Source organism: Uranotaenia lowii, chromosome 3 (genome assembly GCF_029784155.1).
Source record: "Uranotaenia lowii strain MFRU-FL chromosome 3, ASM2978415v1, whole genome shotgun sequence".
NCBI classification, from domain to species: domain Eukaryota; kingdom Metazoa; phylum Arthropoda; class Insecta; order Diptera; family Culicidae; genus Uranotaenia; species Uranotaenia lowii.
This window is the reverse complement of record NC_073693.1, coordinates 298625437-298646307: the sequence shown is the minus strand read 5'-3', so window position 1 is coordinate 298646307 and position 20871 is coordinate 298625437. Positions and strand designations below refer to the sequence as shown.

General features: G+C 33.6%; 1 protein-coding gene across 1 annotated transcript in view; it reads right to left on the bottom strand.

The window, feature by feature from the left end:
* The window catches only part of LOC129753646 (dynein axonemal heavy chain 5-like), a 62529-nt gene extending 44602 nt beyond the window's left edge, over nucleotides 1–17927 (bottom strand). The window contains exons 1-3 of the mRNA XM_055749481.1: nucleotides 17882–17927; nucleotides 15773–16137; nucleotides 9561–9698 (exon numbers count right to left, since the gene is read on the bottom strand). Of these exons, the coding sequence (XP_055605456.1) occupies nucleotides 9561–9698; nucleotides 15773–16137; nucleotides 17882–17927 (549 nt within the window). The remainder of the gene's footprint in view (nucleotides 1–9560; nucleotides 9699–15772; nucleotides 16138–17881) is intronic.
* Nucleotides 17928–20871: the final 2944 nt, after the last annotated feature.

The following is a 20871-nucleotide window of genomic DNA, read 5'->3' as shown; positions in this document are numbered from 1 at the left end:
TGATCAAAGCTACTCCATTTCTTCCGCCGTTTTCTTCTGTCGGTTCCAATGGTGGTGGGAAATCGTATTCGGACTTTTTCCTTTTTGCTCCAGCTGATGATCTGTTAACTGGTTCCCAGGGTTTATCTTTTTTTCGGATAGCTCCAGTGTTTTCGTTAATTAATCTCGTGCCTATCTTTTCGTTCGGATGAGTTGCGACCACCTTGCTGGCATAGCTTGGTGGTAACGAGGGAAACTCCTCAGTATTAGCCAGCAAGTCGTAAGTGTTATTGATGGTAACCGGTGTTATTAGCTCTTTTGCCTCCACATACGTCAGATTTTTCCTAGCCATTATTGATTTTATACTAATTTCCCTTTGCCTTGCCGGACACGCTGGGTCGGAACTCTTATGTGATGATACTCGACAATGAAAACACTTAATTTCTGCAGTGCAAAACTGTTGTCCATCGTCATGAACTCTCGAGCATCTATCGCATCGCTTCTTGGCTTTACAGTTTTGTGTCTTGTGACCAAAACGATGGCAATTTTCGCAGAAGATCAACCTTGATATGAATGGTTTCACTTTAGTTGATATGCCATATAGCTTAACCTTTTCCGGAAGGGTCTTGGTACGAAATGTTACGCTAACACTTGCAGTGGGCACTTTTACCTCCTTCACGCTGTCCCATCGATTCATTCGGTAAACGTTCATTACCATACTGCTACATTCCATTTCAGCGGCGATCTCGTCATCTTTGATGTCTGTAGGGATCCCACTAATGACTCCTGTTATGCTTACTGCATGCCGAGGAATATACATATGGTAAGTTTCATTATCGATCCAATCTGGTTTCATCACAAGTGAGTTTGCTTTTGCCCAACAATTCAGAAAGATGATCAGCTTGTTTCGTCCAAGGAACTTCATTTCCATTATACAATTACGAAATTTATTTGTTTGCCGCAGCATCTGCCCCATCTTGAACTTGTTGAGTTTTACATTTTCCAGCTTCGACTCGACGTATACGCGGTATGGCCCAATATCACTGCCAATGTAAAGAACAGATTCTCTACTTTTTCCATTTTTGTTATTGAGGTTAGGGTAATCCGACGTTTTGTCTGGAGGGATTGTCCCTCCGCTTTCTGCCATTTTAAGCACTTTTGCTTAACTTTCTCACTTTTTTCTCCTTAATATCAACGTAACTAGTAGAAAAAAACTTGTCCTTTGTGTGAATTTTCCTTTTTTTCGAAAGCACGTGGAAATTTTCACAATGAATCGCACTGGCTACCGCTGACAACCTTTCGCGATGGCGTACCGAACAAGAATGCAAACTTTTCCGTACAGAAATTGTCTCGTGTCAAGTGGCACAGTTATGTTGAAAATAAACATTTTTGTTTATACGGAAAGGAAACTTGACGAAAACGTTACCTAACGTTACGTTGTCAACCGAACAATAACGCTAATACACGCTGATGCACGATATCTCAATATTGAAAATTTTTTTAAATGATCGAAAAGGAGTAAAATGAAGTAAATTTGAGAAGCTCTGCGTTTGATTCAAAAAGTCATTGTAAAAAATTAAATATGTAGTGCTTCGATATGAGTTGCGAATTTTCATCTTGTAAAAAAAAAAATAAATAAATAAATAATTAAAAAAATTAAAATTCGGAGGAGGCGGTGAATTAATTGCGTAATTTTTGTTATCCTATAATATACGGATAATTTTGGCTGCAAAACGTTGTACAAATTCGGACTTCAATGCAAATGACAACAATGGAACTGAATGGCATAGACGCCATAATTTAAACAACCCTACATTATTTTGTAAGAGTAGGGGAGGAGGCGAATGTAGTGAATAGAAGTAATAAATAATTATATTAAGTAGAAAATGAAACGTTCTATGTACATAAGAATCTATCTGATGATTTATATCAGTGCGAAAGAATAACGAAACATTAGAATTCATCTCTTACGAGCGTCTGATGAGAATTCATCGTTAAGAAAGAGAGAAATAGAAATACAGCTTCGAAGAAAGGAGAGAAAAAGAGAAAGCATGTGAACCTAGGTAAAAGTCGTGAGAAGGATTCCCTCTCTCGGCTCCGTCTTCAGTTTGAACAATATTGTACGAGATAACGGGTGTTGTACAATTTTCGGAAGAAAAAGTGTTAAGGAAATCGAATGGCGGTGTTGCGGAACCGTCGGTTACGACAGGGCAGTTAAGGTTATTTGTTATCGCATTAACCATTAGAATTAGTAAATTTCCATCATCAAGACTGTTTTCTGTTTTTATAGCTATCTAAAAAATGCTTGCAAATAACACTTTTCAAAAATGGTCGGGTGAAACGGACACTGCTCAGAAAAAACAAATTTTTCCACAAGGTAGATATTTTTGTGAATTAAGTATTTGAAAACGTTTTTAAACCTAAATGGAACCAACTAGTCCGAATCCAGAAGCGAAACAGTGTGGTTTCGGAATTTCGTATTTTATATGCGCTTTCTTCACCGGAGATCCTGTTTTTACAGTTTTAATGGCCTGTTTTCGACCGACAATTGCTCTTGCCAAGGTCTTCTACAGGCATATGGAGGATCAAACCGATGAAAAATGTAAAATACCTGGAGAAAGTTATGTGTCCGTTTTACCCGACCTTGAGGTGTCCGTCTTACCCGCCCAAGAAACTTTGTTTTCAAAACGTTTGTTAGTCGAGCCCTTTGATCGAAGTGTACTGATTTTCCTCCAGATGGTTAAAAAGAAGCCTACAAAACACTCTACCATTGAAAACGGTTGACATTTTCGAAAATTTTGCGAGTTATGAACTATTTTCAAAGGAGAAATTACATCAAATAATAGATCCTCAAAGTTTTTGTTTGTTTTGTTTACTTTTATCGGACCTTGCCCAGCAAACATCGCATTAAAAATGATAACTCAAGTCATTGAAAACGTTACTGCGAATCGTAATTCCAACTAACACAAGTAAAAGGTCGTAAAAATCGTTACTCGAAGTCGGATTAAATGATTAAAATCGGATATGATAAAAAGTCCGCCATATTTGCTTATTTTGAAGACGATTTCGTTCGTTTTTTTTCTCCCGCGTGGTTCAAGTGAGAGAACAGCTTTGTTGTTCTCTCTGTGACCATCAGTGCAACCAGATTGCTAAATATCAGATGGTGTATTTGCAAGAATTGCCCAATGACAGAGGAAGCTAATATTGTCGCTGGCATCGGTCCGCATGCGTTGAGCGAAAAAACTTGTGCTCTGTAGCATTCTTTCAGTATGCAAGAATATGGTGTCGAATATCGTGCAAATCGACTCATATCGGTTTAGCCAGAAGTTGAAAATATGTATGTATTGTCGCTGAATCCCCAAACCGGAGTTATCGTCAATGAGCGCTGGCGACATTAACTGGCGACACTCACTGGCAACAAGTCAGTTTGTTATTATCAGGGCGTGTACAGCTTCGGGTATGTTCTTATACCAAAACGCAGAAAAAGATTTTTTATTTATAAGGAAAGTGCCGCAAAAACAAAGGAATTTCTTCTTTGGTTGTAGTATAAATAAAAAATCCTTTGATTCAAATGCATTTTCCTTTGTTTCAAAGATTTTTTCTTTTGAAAAATCTTTGATTCAAAATATTAATGCTTTGATACAAAAACCAGTTTCATTTGACTCAAAGTTATTATCTTTGCTCAAAGGTAATTTAGATATAGATTTAAAAGCATTTATTCATTGAACCATTTTCCATGTATTCCAATTGGTAGATTTTCACCCTGTTGTTTCGAAGTTCCTATTAGGAGTTTGAATAATAAAAAGATACAATTTTAATTCTTAAATTCGTTTTTATTCACAAACACATAAAATTGGTAGATTTTTACCCTGTTGTTTCGAAGTTCCTATTAGGAGTTTCAATAATAAAAAGATACAATTTTAATTCTTAAATTCGTTTTTATTCACAAACACATAAAAACAAATTTACTTTATTTCTAAAGAAATATGCAATTGAACAAATTTCTTTTAAATCAAAGAATTTGTTTGAAATCAAAGTCCAAAATTATTCAATTCAAAAAATTTATTCTTTCTTTCAAAAATTATTCTTTTGAATCAAAACTATAATTCATTGATTCAAAGAAAACAGGAGTTGGATTAAAAAAAAAATGAATGTTTTGAATCAAAGTCAGATTTAATTCGTTCCAAAATTCAAGTTTACTCTGCGTGAATACACGGAATCGTTCATCTTGTGGCAATCGTAATCGTAGGCATGGTAGGCGAACATTTCGCTGTTCAAAAGCGCTCCGTCTCCACCCCCACTAATGAGAAACTTTTGGTACTCCTTGCCTACTTTTGCTCAATATGCAACCACCCGTTGCTGTATAGGCACGCTGGTTATTACTTTACACAAGCGTTGCCAGTAATGATATTTTTATATATTTCACAACGTCGCTGGTTGGCAAGGTTGCCGATCACCAGCGCGAAAACTTCGGATTTCAACTTCAATGACAATATATTGCCTCCACTTTGATAGGTACATGCTGTTTTTTCGAGTTTCATACGTTCATTCTATAAGGTAGGGCTTAGTGGGGTAATTATAAACAAGGGGTAATTCCGAACAAACGCCGTAATCTCCGTTTAGGTCATAATAGGGTCTCAAAACTGATCAAATGTGATAGTCTGTCATTTTATTGATAAGTTACAGCTAGAACTTGCAAACCCAACTGTATAAGTTTTATAGTTGTTAACAAAATTCATGTCTCTGAGAAACAAAAATCGTTTTAAGACGTGGGGATTTTTTTTTATTATCTGACGGGTTTGCGCCGGGGGTCTTCAGATTTTCCCCAAAATTGAAAATTTGGTTCATTTTTGCGACTTAAAAACACATGTATTTTTTCAGATTTCTAACATTATTATTTTTTGAGTTAGCTTCGGTTAGATTTTTTTGTCAATAAAAAATAACCATTTTTCAAAGCTACATAACTCTGTTATTTTTCAACGGAAATTATAAAATAGCACATCAAAATCCATTGAAATTTTATCAGCTTTCCAAATAAAATAGTTTGAAAAACATAAATAAAGACCTTCAATATGAAAAGTTGTAAATAAACTTTAAATGGCGTTTAAAAGTACCGTCTGCCCACCGAATATTTTGCAAAAAATACCATTGAATAGCTCAATTTATGATGCAACTTTCATCTGAAGACACCAAAGTGGGCCATCAATCCCTTGAAGAGTTATGAAAGAAATAATGACATCAAATCTCACTTTTTGCATCGGAAACAAACAATGGTCGAACAACTGCACTCACATATGGAGATAGCGCGCACTTCTAACAACATGGAAACAAAAGAACTTATCAAAGCAGGTAAAAAACACTATTTCTTTGTGCTTTGTAGACTGCCTCTACTCGCATAACAGTCCCATATGAATTTTCGTCATTTTAGGTCAACATAGGGATTCAAAATAAAACACTAAAAAGAGGTTTTGTTCTACAAATTTCGAAAAAAAAAATATCAATTTGTTGCTGTCCTATATGAAATATACCCGAATAACAGTTCCATATGTGAAATACCACGGATTTGGTTACTTTTAAAAGCTTCTTTTGGCGAAATAGTCTTTGATTTATTGCTTTGAATCATTTAAAAAAATGTAACTTACTTGATGTCGAATGATGCACACGAGTTTTCGAAGGCAGGTCTAACTTCCTTAGGAATGACTTCCTGAGCAAAAAACTATCGGATGCAATAAAAAATCGTGAAAAGATTCAACTTACAATGTGGTATTTACGATATTTAAAAAAAAAATTTCTGAAAATTGCATTTAGAAGTTCAAAAATGATCAAATTTAAGTCTTATAAAGTAGCTTGGTAAGAAAAAAAAATCTGTATGGGACTGTTATGCGAGTAGATTTGAAAAAGGTTTCAAATATGGTCAATTAACAGTCCCATAATGAATAAAAATGGTGCTCTCGACCATACCAATAACCCAATTTCGAAAATTTCAGGTCTTACGATTTATTATGACAACCTAGAAACGATTTTCGTTTATGCCGAAAGTGGTGATCACAATTTAAGAATGTATTCCAAAACAGGAAAAGCTGATTTTCTCGCTTGCTTGTTTTTGCATATGGGACTGTTATGAAAGTAGGGGCGGTAGAGTGTTGCAGCTAAACTGACTTCATGTTATATCCAAAAATCTAATAACGTATTCGTTTATACCCAGTTTTGCATCAGGTCACAACAAGTTTTGCAAATTTTGCTTTCATTTTTAGAAGTTTTGCGCTCAGTTTTGCACCCGTAATTCTCCAGATTTGATTTAAAATGGACGGTGGAACACTGAAGATTCGTTTGTAAGCGATCGAGGTAGCAAAACACTGACGACTAATTATGTTCGTTCTAGTATGGTAAACCTCAAAACTGGGCGAATGGAGAAAGCGAAGTATCATATTTTCAATGTCATATTACCTACAATGGGAATGATGCTTTTTACAACCTGGGCTGGCCATACTGAGCTCTTCGATTATTTCTACATTTGTGCCACACTCTTTGTTTTTGATCAATGGGATAGGATTTTGGTGTCCAGTGCTAAGCTCCCGATATAAAAACTATGTAAAGCACGTCTATATTTCATTTTTTAATCACATTTTTGTGATCCCAAACACAGGGACTGAACCTTCTACTATTGGCATTGATTATGCTTCACAATGATCTTTGATCGAAATGTTAATAAGTTATATAGCATATGACCAGGTTGTACAAGCAAGATTTCCATTTTTTGTTATATCACATTAACAATACGATACTAAGAATTTTGGTTAAAATTTAAAATCAGTTATGCTGCAAACACTACAAAGCACAAAAAATAGTGTTTTTTACCTACTTTGATAAGTTCTTTTGTTTCCATGTTGTTAGAAGTGCGCGCTATCTCCATATGTGAGTGCAGTTGTTCGACCATTGTTTGTTTCCGATGCAAAAAGTGAGATTTGATGTCATTATTTCTTTCATAACTCTTCAAGGGATTGATGGCCCACTTTGGTGTCTTCAGATGAAAGTTGCACCATAAATTGAGCTATTCAATGGTATTTTTTGCAAAATATTCGGTGGTGCAGACGGTACTTTTAAACGCCATTTAAAGTTTATTTACAACTTTTCATATTGAAGGTCTTTAATTATGTTTTTCAAACTATTTTATTTGGAAAGCTGATAAAATTTCAATGGATTTTGATGTGCTATTTTATAATTTCCGTTGAAAAATAACAGAGTTATGTAGCTTTGAAAAATGGTTATTTTTTATTGACAAAAAAAATCTAACCGAAGCTAACTCAAAAAATAAAAATGTTAGAAATCTGAAAAAATACATGTGTTTTTAAGTCGCAAAAATGAACCAAATTTTCAATTTTGGGGAAAATCTGAAGACCCCCGGCGCAAATTGTCAGATAATAAAAAAAAAATCCCCACGTGTCTTATCAATTGACTCCCTCGTCAATGTGAATGGAGATAAAATGTTGTTCTTAAAAGTTTTACGTTTGGTAATTAATGCTCCATGGGGTGTGATATGATTTTCTGTTAAAAAAATTCCACCCACGACAAAAAAGTGTTCATATTTACCCCATACTTTACAAGATGTGGGGTAATTATGAACACATGTTTTCTCAGCATTGCACAGCAAAAATTATTTCCTGTAAAATTACGCAAATGTCCTGTAACAAAAAGGAGCAGGACATTTACCGTTATTTTACAGGTCGAAAAACAAATTACGTGACATTTTATTTTCAGTGTACAACTTTTTAACAGGATTCAAACAATTTAAAATTATAGGTTTTGTTAATTACTGGTTGATTTATTTTAAAGATTGCAGTTTCAGTGACACGTAATAATCAAAAAAATATTCTGTGTGGTTTATGATTAAAATTTTCATTTTACCGTCAAAATCACGATGACCAACCAAATCTTGAAAACAGGCTTGAAACATTAATTTATGCGTTTTTTAGAATCGTGGATCTGTGATTATATGAAAAGATGCCTCCCAGCTATGTAAAACTGAAAATAACTTATAACTTCTCAACAGTAAATTTAAAAAATCAACAAATCTTACTACAGCACACTGTTTAGATGTTATGTCAATCTAGTAATAAAGCCAATACCAAAAGTCATCACATAACAAGAATCGTAACACTGTTCATAATTACCCTATAGACAAGGGGGTAATTATGAACAACGTGGTAATCATGAACAAGCGTTTTACGCCGACAAGCTGCAACTTAAAAATAAAAAAAATCTTAAAATGAAGAAGTGAACCAGTCATTTATGTTTGGTTACTTTCCAGAATTTTAACATTAAAGAGCTACTTGTTTGAGCTGATAGCATGAAAAACTGAATAATTTTGTCCATAATTACCCCACCTAGCCCTATATGAAACGTATAACAAAGCTGTTGCGGAATATACCTACAAAAATGTTTGATGGATGCTTGCTATAAATAAACAAAGGGTCTCGAAAGTGTTTATGAACTTAGGCAAACATATTCCCATCATTAAATTAGTACCAAAAATTGTAATTCTCGAAATATTGAAAGTGTCCATCTTACCCGACTTTTCCCCTACAGTTTCTTCATCATTCATCACATCCATCTGACGCCTTCTTCTTGAACGATGTTCCGTCGAAATATGTCTCTTTAAATAGCAGTTTCCATGATATTTTTTGAATAACTCAATCAGTTGAATCAAAAGATTCGCGAGGTAAATAATTTTTTTTTATTTAAACTTAAAAATGCGAGTTGTATAGAATTTTGAAAGGAACATGGGAACAATATGTTTTTACTCATCCAATCAGTCTATGAATTTCTGATTACAGGTATAACAAAACAAATGATTTATTCATGTTTTTGAATCAGAATCTTATAATTTTTAGAAACAAAGTTATAAACATTATTTTCATTTGCAAACAATCGTCCAAAATCCTATAGAAATTGCATTATCAGCCCAAGCCTGAAAAATTGTAAGGGGCGTAATCTTTGACCCAACCGATAAAACTTTTTTTTAGTGAGTGTCTGCCAACTGCATCGTCGATAAAAAAAAAAGTCACGAATGACATAAAGATGTTAAAACAACTATAATTGATACCAAAAAAAACCTGGAAGTTATAGCCAAAAATGTGTGACATTTTTGCGTTGAATCTGAGTGCATACGGATATGAGTTTCTACGCAAAACTGTCACATGATTATGATTCTCCAACCGACATAGGTAGAACACATGACAAAGCGGTGCAACTGGCAAGACGAGCTGAGAAAGTTGTGTTGAGTTCAATATTCACTCTCACGCTGGCATTTTTTTTTTTTGTTTTGCTACAATTTTAGTTTGTATGCATCATTTTGCCCGAAAGCTCGAGTCTCTATGCGAATGTTGGCAAAACCAAACATGTTATATTTGGAGTAGTTCAAGTTTTACCTCATTTAGATTGTTAAACCCCTTCTTTGTGTGTATAAATGAGATATATGAAAGAGAGGACAATTTCCTAGTAGAGAGTTTATGTTTTATTTAGTGAAGGAAATACAGGCTAACCTAGAAGCTAAGGAGAAAAATCAAAAACGATTTACTCACCATATTCCCCTCGAAGATGTGATCCATGATCTGATGCCGGGGCAATCCGGTGGCGTCCATCAGCAGCTGGAAGGTGAACTCCAGCCGCGGGTCCATCTCGCCTCGGCGAGCCTTCCGCTCGCATTCCTCCCGCCGACGCTGTGAATCGGGCGATTCCGTCATGTTGAGGCGGTTTGTCGACGTCAAAGATGATCACGTTTCAGCGATCACAACGCGCAAAAATCAGGCCGCGCCGTCAAAAATTAGTGGGATTCGTTTGGGGTTTAGGAGGATTTTTTTGTTTCACAATAAGTTCACAAACCGACACCGAAGAGTTTTTTTTTATGCAAAAAAGTGGGGAGGGGGAAAAAATCTTTTATCAGTTTTCAAAAAAAATATTATCCTTCTTCAGATTTTCCCACGCGTCACTGCGTGTTCGAAGCTAGTTTTCTGTTTATGAATTTTTGGTCTGCAGCATTCATAAATATACATATCAAATCTGTGTGAATCGAATGTCTTTTGCTCTGTACTTTTTTCAGTCCGATTTGTAGAAGTGTTTTTGGTTTTTTTTACACTTTATACACTGTACTAGTCCAAATTGTTCGTTTTTGTGTTTATTTGTTTTTGTTTTTCTGTGAGTTTCTAAGTCCAACAAAACTACAGCAACTCTAAGCAGCCACAAACGCTTGTCATTAGCTTGTTTCTCGCCGCGGTGGATTGTTTAGCTGAAATAAATGATTGCAATTTGTGTCGGTTATTTACAAAATCAAAAAAGAGGAAATTAAAAACTGCACCAGTTTTTGTGCGACAAAAATACGAAGGGAAAAACAGGTGCAGTAAATGCAAAAATGTGCATGCAAAAATCATGGACGTTTTCAACTGATCACTGTAAATCTTCTATTCACACACTAACTGTTCACACTGAAATAGAGAAGAATAATAATCATAATTTTATAAACAGAACTTTTGAGTGTTTCGATGGTGGTTCGAATAAGGTTATTTAAAATTCAAGATTTAAAAAGAGATATAACGGTAATTTGCTTTTCAATGCAAATTCATCTAAAATTAAATAACACAATTTTTCAGTGTACTTGCTCCAGGAGAAAAAAGTTACAAAATGCTAGTATTTCATTGCACTTTTCCTATTTTCATGAGTATACTGTGCTTAAATTGTAATTTTCTTCAATCTATAAATTAGTCTATTACTGCCAATTAAATTTTTATTATTGCTAAATATATTGTTTTTATAATTTAAACCATTTAAAGAGAACATTTACAAAAATCAAATCAGTTGCTAAATATTTACAACAATTCATTAGTTTAATATCACTTATCATAAAACGTGCTTCAAAAAATGCAAAAGCATGAAGAAAATGCAAGATGAACCAATTTGATTAAAAAACTCGAAACTTGAGGAACATTATAGAATCAGTTTATTACACACTTCTCAAAAATAGTTTAAGAATTCAAAATAAATGAAAAACTGAAAAACTGAAAAACTGAAAAACTGGAAAACTGAAAAACTGAATAACTGAAAAACTGAAAAACTGAAAAACTGAAAATCTGGAAAACTGAAAAACTGAAAAACTAAAAATCTGAAAAACTAAAAAACTGAAAAACTGAAAAACTGAAAAACTGAAAAACTGAAAAACTGAAAAACTGAAAAACTGAAAAACTGAAAAACTGAAAAACTGAAAAACTGAAAAACTGAAAAACTGAAAAACTGAAAAACTGAAAAACTGATAAACTGAAAATCTGGAAAACTGAAAAACTTAAAATCTGGAAAACTGAAAAACTTAAAAACTAAAAATCTGAAAAACTAGAAATCGAAACTCGAAAATCGAAAATCGAAAATCGAAAATCGAAAATCGAAAATCGAAAATCGAAAATCGAAAATCGAAAATCGAAAATCGAAAATCGAAAATCGAAAATCGAAAATCGAAAATCGAAAATCGAAAATCGAAAATCGAAAATCGAAAATCGAAAATCGAAAATCGAAAATCGAAAATCGAAAATCGAAAATCGAAAATCGAAAATCGAAAATCGAAAATCGAAAATCGAAAATCGAAAATCGAAAATCGAAAATCGAAAATCGAAAATCGAAAATCGAAAATCGAAAATCGAAAATCGAAAATCGAAAATCGAAAATCGAAAATCGAAAATCGAAAATCGAAAATCGAAAATCGAAAATCGAAAATCGAAAATCGAAAATCGAAAATCGAAAATCGAAAATCGAAAATCGAAAATCGAAAATCGAAAATCGAAAATCGAAAATCGAAAATCGAAAATCGAAAATCGAAAATCGAAAATCGAAAATCGAAAATCGTAAATATAAAATCGAAAATCGAAAATCGAAAATCGAAAATCGAAAATCGAAAATCGAAAATCGAAAATCGAAAATCGAAAATCGAAAATCGAAAATCGAAAATCGAAAATCGAAAATCGAAAATCGAAAATCGAAAATCGAAAATCAATCGAAAATCGAAAATCGAAAATCGAAAATCGAAAATCGAAAATCGAAAATCGAAAATCGAAAATCGAAAATCGAAAATCGAAAATCGAAAATCGAAAATCGAAAATCGAAAATCGAAAATCGAAAATCGAAAATCGAAAATCGAAAATCGAAAATCGAAAATCGAAAATCGAAAATCGAAAATCGAAAATCGAAAATCGAAAATCGAAAATCGAAAATCGAAAATCGAAAATCGAAAATCGAAAATCGAAAATCGAAAATCGAAAATCGAAAATCGAAAATCGAAAATCGAAAATCGAAAATCGAAAATCGAAAATCGAAAATCGAAAATCGAAAATCGAAAATCGAAAATCGAAAATCGAAAATCGAAAATCGAAAATCGAAAATCGAAAATCGAAAATCGAAAATCGAAAATCGAAAATCGAAAATCGAAAATCGAAAATCGAAAATCGAAAATCGAAAATCGAAAATCGAAAATCGAAAATCGAAAATCGAAAATCGAAAATCGAAAATCGAAAATCGAAAATCGAAAATCGAAAATCGAAAATCGAAAATCGAAAATCGAAAATCGAAAATCGAAAATCGAAAATCGAAAATCGAAAATCGAAAATCGAAAATCGAAAATCGAAAATCGAAAATCGAAAATCGAAAATCGAAAATCGAAAATCGAAAATCGAAAATCGAAAATCGAAAATCGAAAATCGAAAATCGAAAATCGAAAATCGAAAATCGAAAATCGAAAATCGAAAATCGAAAATCGAAAATCGAAAATCGAAAATCGAAAATCGAAAATCGAAAATCAAAAATCGAAAATCGAAAATCGAAAATCGAAAATCGAAAATCGAAAATCGAAAATCGAAAATCGAAAATCGTAAATCGAAAATCGAAAATCGAAAATCAAAAATCGAAAATCGAAAATGGAAAATGGAAAATGGAAAATGGAGAATGGGAAATGGAAAATCGAAAATCGAGAATGAAAGATGGGAAATCGTCATTTTTTAATATTTCCTGTCCTTTTTTTGTCATTTTCTGTAATTTTCTGTCATTTCCTGTCATTTTCTGTCATTTTCTGTCATTTTTTGTCATTTTCTGTCATTTTCTGTCATTTTCTGTCATTTTCTATCATTTTCTGTCATTTTCTGTCATTTTCTGTCATTTTCTGTCATTTTCTGTCATTTTCTGTCATTTTCTGTCATTTTCTGTCATTTTCTGTCATTTTCTGTCATTTTCTGTCATTTTCTGTCATTTTCTGTCATTTTCTGTCATTTTCTGTCATTTTCTGTCATTTTCTGTCATTTTCTGTCATTTTCTGTCATTTTCTGTCATTTTCTGTCAATTTCTGACAATTTCTGTCAATTTCCGTCAATTTTTGTCATTTTCTGTCATTTCCTGGCATTTCCTGTCATTTTCTGTAATTTTCTGTCATTTTCTGTAATTTTCTGTAATTTTCTGTCATTTTCTGTCATTTTCTGTCATTTTCTGTCATTTTCTAACATTTTCTGTCATTTTCTGTCATTTTCTGTCATTTTCTGTCATTTTCTGTCATTTTCTGTCATTTTCTGTCATTTTCTGTCCTTTTCTGACATTTTCTGTCATTTTCTGTCATTTTCTGTCATTTTCTGTCATTTTCTGTCATTTTCTGTCATTTTTTGTCATTTTCTGTAATTTTCTATCATTTTCTGTCATTTTCTGTCCTTTTCTGTCATTTTCTGTCATTTTCTGTCATTTTCTGTCATTTTCTGTCATTTTCTGTCATTTTCTGTCATTTTCTGTCATTTTCTGTCATTTTCTGTCATTTTCTGTCATTTTCTGTCATTTTCTGTCATTTTCTGTCATTTTCTGTCATTTTCTGTCATTTTCTGTCATTTTCTGTCATTTTCTGTCATTTTCTGTCATTTTCCGTCATTTTCCGTCATTTTCTGTCATTTTCTGTCATTTTCTGTCCTTTTCTGTCCTTTTCTGTCCTTTTCTGTCCTTTTCTGTCCTTTTCTGTCCTTTTCTGTCCTTTTCTGTCCTTTTCTGTCCTTTTCTGTCCTTTTCTGTCCTTTTCTGTCCTTTTCTGTCCTTTTCTGTCCTTTTCTGTCCTTTTCTGTCCTTTTCTGTCCTTTTCTGTCCTTTTCTGTCCTTTTCTGTCCTTTTCTGTCCTTTTCTGTCCTTTTCTGTCCTTTTCTGTCCTTTTCTGTCCTTTTCTGTCCTTTTCTGTCCTTTTCTGTCCTTTTCTGTCCTTTTCTGTCCTTTTCTGTCCTTTTCTGTCCTTTTCTGTCCTTTTCTGTCCTTTTCTGTCCTTTTCTGTCCTTTTCTGTCCTTTTCTGTCCTTTTCTGTCCTTTTCTGTCCTTTTCTGTCCTTTTCTGTCCTTTTCTGTCCTTTTCTGTCCTTTTCTGTCCTTTTCTGTCCTTTTCTGTCATTTTCTTATTTTCTTGTTTTCTTGTTTTCTTGTTTTCTTGTTTTCTTGTTTTCTTGTTTTCTTGTTTTCTTGTTTTCTTGTTTTCTTGTTTTCTTGTTTTCTTGTTTTCTTGTTTTCTTGTTTTCTTGTTTTCTTGTTTTCTTGTTTTCTTGTTTTCTTGTTTTCTTGTTTTCTTGTTTTCTTGTTTTCTTGTTTTCTTGTTTTCTTGTTTTCTTGTTTTCTTGTTTTCTTGTTTTCTTGTTTTCTTGTTTTCTTGTTTTCTTGTTTTCTTGTTTTCTTGTTTTCTTATTTTCTTGTTTTCTTGTTTTCTTGTTTTCTTGTTTTCTTGTTTTCTTGTTTTCTTGTTTTCTTGTTTTCTTGTTTTCTTGTTTTCTTGTTTTCTTGTTTTCTTGTTTTCTTGTTTTCTTGTTTTCTTGTTTTCTTGTTTTCTTGTTTTCTTGTTTTCTTGTTTTCTTGTTTTCTTGTTTTCTTGTTTTCTTGTTTTCTTGTTTTCTTGTTTTCTTGTTTTCTTGTTTTCTTGTTTTCTTGTTTTCTTGTTTTCTTGTTTTCTTGTTTTCTTGTTTTCAATACTGAATCACGAAATCGAAATTCGAATGACTAAAAGGGAAAGAAATTGACAAAAACCTATACCTTAAATTTACATCCTTAATCTCTAGTGAAAATTACATTAAAATATCAAAACCTGAAAATTATATCCAAAAATCGAATTTGAAATTAAAAACCATTATTTAAAAATAAGAGAAACTTGATAATCCGAAATCTGGAATTAGTTGTCAAGTTTAATCAAAACTATCGATTTATCAAAACGCATTCGCTCCAAATTCCCATCAATCAAACCGAATTGGAACGAAGGAAACAGGAAAAAAAAGCAAAAACAATCAAAGCATGCTGTGAAAAACGCTTGGCGAAGGACAGCAGCGTGCTTATTGCGCGTCAAGAAACAAAATCCGCCATATCAGAAAAAATTTGCAAGCACGCAATAAGAAGTAGATATCCCAAGTAGTAGATAAAAAAAAAAAAACTTCAAAAAAAAACTACTGTTGCCAAAAGTACAGTGTTATAAACATCCGAAAGCGATGCCTGTCTATTGCTATTGAGTGCAACTTCGAATGAACCACAGACATCACTGCAAAATGTGGTGGATGTCGGAATAACTGGACTGGCTACACTGTATTTGGTGTTTGTCTTGAAAAAAGTATCGATTAACTTCTGATCGAATGATGTCTTCGAGGTTGGTTGCATAACAGGTATTTGCTGGAAGTTAACCTCAGTTTAAGGTTATGGAGCCGAATTGTGTCAAAAAAATTAGTTACAAATATTTTTTCTACGGCAACCTGCTTTCAGTTTCCACTCACCTGCAGAAGATCTTCTTCGGATATTTCCTCCTCGGGTTCTTCCTCTTCTTCGCTTTCATGATGACCCTGAGAATCGTCGCCATCATGCTCTTCGCCATCGTCGTCCAGATATTCCGCTCCGGATTCTCCGGCAGCTTCGTCGACCGCAATTTCTGGAGCAACAGCTCCCTCGACTGAATCCGGTTCTTTCGACACTACCTCTGCAGCTTCTTCGACAACTACGGGCGTTTCTGGTTGTTCTAGAGGTTGATCCGCGGCTGGTGGACTTTCTGCTGCTGGCTCCGGCTCAACTTCCACTTCCGGTACGGCTTCCTCGGCTGCGCCATTCTCTGGAACCGCCTCATCGGGCGGTGGTTCTTCTTGAGCTGAGACGATAAAAACATTTGAAAAGTTAGGGTTTAACATCCTGGGTTTTAATTTTCAGTACTTACCACCCTCAATGGTAGAAAAATATTAAGTTTCGGACTTTAAATTGGGAGAGCTCTGACAAAACAGGTCCTGTTTCGAACGCTTTCTGAGCCAGAATAAAGAAAATCGAATCAGATTCAATAAACTTCCTCAAACTTTCACAGCTCTCAATGAAAAATATTTAAGGGTCAACTAACAACCCGAGAAACTGAAACTTGTGTTAAACTTAATTAACGGAAAATTTATTCCGAAGTTCCTGACAAATAGTTTCTCGCACGTTTTAAAATATTTCTTTCTCCAGAACAGTTTTTAGACTTAAATAAACAATCATTTATTGTTTAATTCAAATAAAAATTATTGTCGTAAATTCTCTACCCCCTTAACGAAATTCTTTCAAAAAACAAGGTAATCGGATCAAATCCATATTGAGCATGATCGGCGTCCCGTTTCCTAAGCGATCGGTAAACAAACTTGACAGCTTAGTCAACAACTAACCTAGCAACGACTCGTTACTGGCCAATAGTTATAACACGCATGATTAGATCGATTGATCAAACGGAAACCATGGTAACCGGATCAAGGTCACTGTTTGTTTATAAACAACTAACAAGTTTGTTTACAAACAAACAAAAGACGGTTTGTTTACAAACAAAAAATGCCGGATTGTTTACAAACAAACCGAATCAACAGGTTTGTAAACAAACAAATCGAATCAACAGGTTTATAAACAAACAAACTGGTTCAACAGGTTTGTAAACAAACAAACCGGATCAACAGGTTTTTAAACAAACAAACGTCACACGATCAAAACAATAACAAGTGTCATGGATACGATCATGGGGAACGTTTTTCCCCACGTTGGGGAAATCTTTTCCCCTTGAAGGAGAAATTTTTCCCCACGTAGGGGAAATTTTTTCCCCTTTGATCATGTTTGGATCAACTGGTGTGTTTTTGTTTACTAACTTGTTGATCCGGCTTGTTTACAAATCAATCGAAAGGGTTTCGTGTTTATTGTAGCGTGTCGCGAACCCATCAGAGGTTATCGATCTTTGATGGGTCACGAATTAAAGGTGGCAGATTTTGATGTACATATTCCAAATATCACATGTCAAACTAAGAGCAAGTTCACTCGTGTTGGTGGTAGAAAGTGGTAGAAATTTTGACACTCGTAGCTCATATCGAAAACTTTACCATGCAAAAACGTTTTCAAGACCTTCATTTCAATTCGCATGCTGTGATGCAAAAATAGCTCGATTTCTATCACATACGGCTGAAATAGAAACAGTGCTGTAAACAAATACAAAGATCTTGAAAACATTTTTGCATGGTAAAATTTTCAAAATGTCAAAATTTCTACCACTTTTCCCAACACCAGTGAACTTGCTCTGCTTGCTCTAAGTCATGTAAACAAAATGCTTCGACACGTGATGATCTTACATCAGTATGCACCTATGGCAAACGACAAAAACAAAGAACGTTAAAACAATAGTTTTACGTGATTTGAACAATATTTTTGGTTTCCATAACAGCATTTAATTTTAAACTAGAATTTCTAAACTACGCTCATTTTAAAAACAAATAAACACCTGTTGTTAGTCTATTATTATTTTTAGAACTTATCTACGTGACGCGACTTTATTTGGCCTTGAGCCGAAAATACTGAGCTTCCAGTAGCAGTGGTCCAATTTAAACCTAACTAACCTAGGATAACGGAAAACGAATAAATCACCTGTTGAGTAATTGCCATTGATACCCCGACACGGTTTGGGAGGTAAACAATCAACAAACAATCGGGCCCCTATTATTAGTTTGTGGGTAAAAGCAAACTAATTCAGCCAATCTAATGAAGCACTTGTTGATATGCTGGAAACCGAAGCAAATGGTTACAATCAATGTATCGCAAAAATGACTCATTATACTGAGTCGATTTGGGGTCATTTTTGAATTTCTCAAACCCTGGGGTCTAAAAAGCTTCGTCTTGGTCCAAAACTCATCCATGATTTTTTGCAGAATTTTTAGGTAACATTTACATGAGTAAATTTGAACTTTTAGGTTTGTATGGTAAAATTGAATATTTTGCACTGAAAAATCAACATCATTTTTGTTGCTTCTGTGGAACAAAGACAGCTGACAGATTTTGTGCCAATTTATAAAATTCCTAAAGGAAATTTTCTGCTAAACAACTTTGTTGAAGATCACAACTCCGTTTCTAATTAGGTAAAAAAGTTATTAGCTGTTTAACAGAGGTATGTCTTTTCACATTGATAAACAATAAATTCAATAGACATCACTGCTGGAGCCTCGCGAAGTATTGCATGAAAAGTAGCCATGCAATACCTCGCATTTGTTTAAAAAAAATAATATCATAGAGTTATTCTCTTAACATATAATATTTATCTGTTTTAATCTTATCTTTTTCCAGATTCAATTGATTAAGATTTTCAAGTCTTGTGTTGTTTCTCTAGTTATTGAAGTTTAGTTTCATGGTTTTTCTGAATTTTGAGAACTCAGGATCTTTGTTTAAGGTAGTAAACTAATTTGGATTCCTTATCTGACTTTTTCAATGATAAATGATTCTGTGTCTTAAGCATTTAATCTCTAATCTGTTTTTTTTTTCAATCGATCATTTTTGCACTTATACCCCTTTGGCTTTGAGGGCATCGAATGAAAATTTTGTCACATTTAGAATAACAATTTGATAGCAATTTTTTTATCTGATGAGAATCATATTCATAAACATTTCATGAAAGCGTTTTTATGTGTTTCAAAAATATAAATATATATCTCTATGGAATTTGAATTTAATTATTTTGTTTATTTTTTGAATTTTGTATTCAATGTTTCAAATCTTCATGATACTTCCCAGTTGTCATGAGGTAAATATTTTTCGGTGAATCACAAACCAGACGATCAACGATGAAATGAAAATCATTTAACATATCTATCCGGTTATTTTTCTAAATCAGAGAATTTAAATTGGTGATAAGGGTATTAAAAAAATGAGAATTAAATTTAGCATTTTGCAGCTCAAATCAGAGCTTTCATTATTTAAAAATGTCTAAACTCTTCCGCAATGTTTGTCTGCATTTTTATATGAAGGTACCAGAAACTATCTTCTACGCAGACAACATGGCTATTTGAATACAGTAAACTGAGCTCATATCCAGGTCTTTTACAAGTTTAAAATGTTTTAGAATCTCTGGGATAGCATTTGAAAAAACAATCGAATCATAGGGGCCCTCCGAGAAAAATTGCTCCGGGCCCCTCGATACACAGTGGGGATTTTCGAGCCAAAAAAGGTACCCAATTCAGGCAAGAACGCCTTGTATGAAAAAACAACCATTCTTTATGTAAAAAAACACGAGGAATCGAATGGTCTACACCGCTTTCTGATAAAATGACTCTTAACGTCTCATTTTGCCCGATTCCCCCTATTTTTTTGGGTGTAAAGTTATAATTCCGATTGTTGCCATCTACCTTGCAACAAAAAAGTCATACAAACCATACTTATTTATGTAAAAATGTCAGCAGAATCGATTAGTGTACTCCAATTTTTGTTGCTACTACGACAAGTGGCTCATTTTGCCTCTTTTCCCCTAAATTTAAGATTTTTTTTCAAAGAAATGCAGTCAAACAAAATGTAATCTAACAGTTTTTCATCATGAATGATCATTTTTGGTAGATTTATTCATATTCTAGCTAATCGCGTCACTTTTTTGTACTAGAATGAATATAAATGGCTAAATATCCCCAACCTCCCCTAGCTATTTTTAAACTTATGCATAAATTTCACTGTAACAATCGAGCGATTCACATACCAAATGATAAAACTGAGTGATTTAGTGTAAAATTTGTCGCTGAATCGAGTGGTGTACACCGCTTAGTGCTCAGCTTACCAGAATGGCCGCAATCACCCCGATTTCCCCTAAAATCGAGCGATATGTGGAAAAAAATCATTATAACAAATGACAATGTATCATAAAATGCACAAAAATGATTGAAACAGGTGTTAAACTTATTGCTGAATCGAATGATGAACACCGCTTAGCGTTCAGTTGACGAGAAGAGCCTCAATCACCTCGATTTCCCCTAAATTCATTAAATTTCTTTGAAAAATATATTGTTACAACGAGAATTTAATTTAACAGATACAAAAAACATTGAATCGGGTGTAAAACTTATTGCTGAATCAAATTATGTACACCGCTAAGCGTAGGCTTGCCAGATACTTTCAGAAAAAAGCGGGACATTTCACGAAAAAAAGCGGGACATAGCCGAAAAAAGCGGGACATTTTAGAAACTCATAAAAATCTCAATTGTATAGCTCAATTTAAACGTATACCATTAGCCAAAGTTGTTCATAGAAAGTACACTATTCTCAGTTTTTCCTACATGACTTCTATTTACACGGTTTTCACCATATGCACTGTTATTTCTCACGGTTCTTTCGAATTAACACGTTTTTTAGGGAAAATATTTCATGTCGTGCATGTTAACGGCGAATTTTATACCACGTAAAAAACTTTTGTTCAGTTTGTATACAAATTTGTTCGTTTGGTAATTTGTTTAAAAATATGAAAACTCAAGAAAGCTTCAATTTTTATATAATTTGGACAATTGAGGCAAAAAAGATGGTGTACAATATAAGACAATTCAATTGAGATTCCTGCCAAAAAACTATATCTAATAAT